Source organism: Diaphorina citri, unplaced genomic scaffold, assembly GCF_000475195.1.
Source record: "Diaphorina citri unplaced genomic scaffold, Diaci psyllid genome assembly version 1.1 scaffold11989, whole genome shotgun sequence".
NCBI classification, from domain to species: domain Eukaryota; kingdom Metazoa; phylum Arthropoda; class Insecta; order Hemiptera; family Psyllidae; genus Diaphorina; species Diaphorina citri.
This window is the reverse complement of record NW_007389360.1, coordinates 1-1,554: the sequence shown is the minus strand read 5'-3', so window position 1 is coordinate 1,554 and position 1,554 is coordinate 1. Positions and strand designations below refer to the sequence as shown.

The 1,554-nt window shown below is 35.0% G+C and overlaps 1 protein-coding gene across 1 annotated transcript; it reads right to left on the bottom strand.

The window, feature by feature from the left end:
- Positions 1 to 477: 477 nt before the first annotated feature.
- On the bottom strand, positions 478 to 1,317 carry LOC103522852 (the record flags this gene model as incomplete). The annotated part of the gene is made up of 2 exons (XM_008487940.2): positions 1,064 to 1,317; positions 478 to 630 (listed from the first exon to the last, which is right to left on the bottom strand). Coding segments are annotated over exons 1-2 (324 nt in total), but the record flags the coding sequence as incomplete, so codon positions are not given.
- Between the last annotated feature and the right edge of the window lie 237 nt (positions 1,318 to 1,554).

The window sequence follows — 1,554 nt, the reverse complement described above, 5'->3', positions numbered from 1 at the left end:
AAAAAAAGGAGGAATTTTAATTGTGTTAAGCATATTTAAATGCTTGTTACAAACATCGTTCACCGATTATTTCACCTAGATAAATTTTACAACATGACTTGGACTCAAACCACCAACCTCCAGATCCAAAGTCCAACGAGTTAACAACTTCACCACTGAGGTTGGTTGAGAACTATTAACTAATAAATATCAGGGATACTTGTCTCATGTGAAAGGTGACATTCATAGACCCGTAGAAGCTCAACTCATCCTTTAGGGCTGTTTGCCCCCTACACCCAAGCCTTGGAGTGGGTTTTTTGAGTATGGAGTTAAACTATCAACCAGTTATTAATTTTTTTAACTCATTTGTTGCTTGTGTAATTTCTGGACACGAAAATATAATATATAACTATCAACCAGAGAAAATTTTACTATGGAATATGGTGCAACATCTGTGCTTTTCATATTAAGATTACTTACAATCATGAAATAACTTACCATGGTTTGAAGTTCACTTGAGTCTGGTAAGTTACCCTCTGCTAGGTTTGTTAACAATAAAGCAATAAGAGTATCTCGGACCCTTTCTTTATCCACCTGAACATCGTCATTCACAGCCTCTTCCTTGGTTAAATCCATAAGAATATCCACAAACTGAAAACATAATCAGATCTTTCATTAAATACAGTACATACCTACTTTGATTTCCAATATGACAAAGTTTGCATCATTACTTTGTTCAGCATTATAAAGAAATCAAAGCTCTAGTAGTATTGAAAAATCACACTGAGCAAGCTATTACAGTAAGTGAGTTCCAAGTTATAGTCTGATTTTGATTAATGTTGCCAAATATGATTTATCTTTAACACATAAAGGATATTTGCTCATAGCATTTTGGATCCAATTGTGCCTCCCATTTCCAAGTGAGTTTAATTGGTCATTGAGCCCCTGATATCATAGAAAAAAAAAAGAATGAAGTTAGTAATCATAGAAAAAAAAAGAATGAAGTTAGTAATTCAACAAAACTTAAATGTCCCTATTCACCAGGAAAAGGTGATTATACTTAATCATTATCTAGCTCACATACCTTTTCAAACATCTTCATTGTGTTACTGAGCCATTTTTGTTTTTTAGCACCATCAGATTCATCAGAGCTGAATTCTGAATCATTCTCCATTCCAGGGGGAGTCACCAGAGAACTGAGAGAGCTATGAACACTCATGTTATCATCATCAAACACTTCATCAGGACTGATCATGTTCACTTCATCAAACTGGCTAGTCTTGCATCTATTGCATGCTTGTCTTCTAGCCCAGTTCACATTGCCGCAGCTGAAATCAAAGTTTGGTTACAATTTATCCATTCTAACACTCTTATTTCTGAACAAAAATTATTGCTCTCAATCAAACTGAAAGAAATTTTGGCCAAACATACTTATGTTTGGAATAATTGTTTCAGTGGGGATTGAGAGCTCAATGGGGGCGATATTGCCCCCCTGGGAGCAATTTCAGATTTTTGGGGGGTGAACGCTCATATTTTTAATCATGAGACGGAAGTTAATGTGAAAGAAAAAGAAAA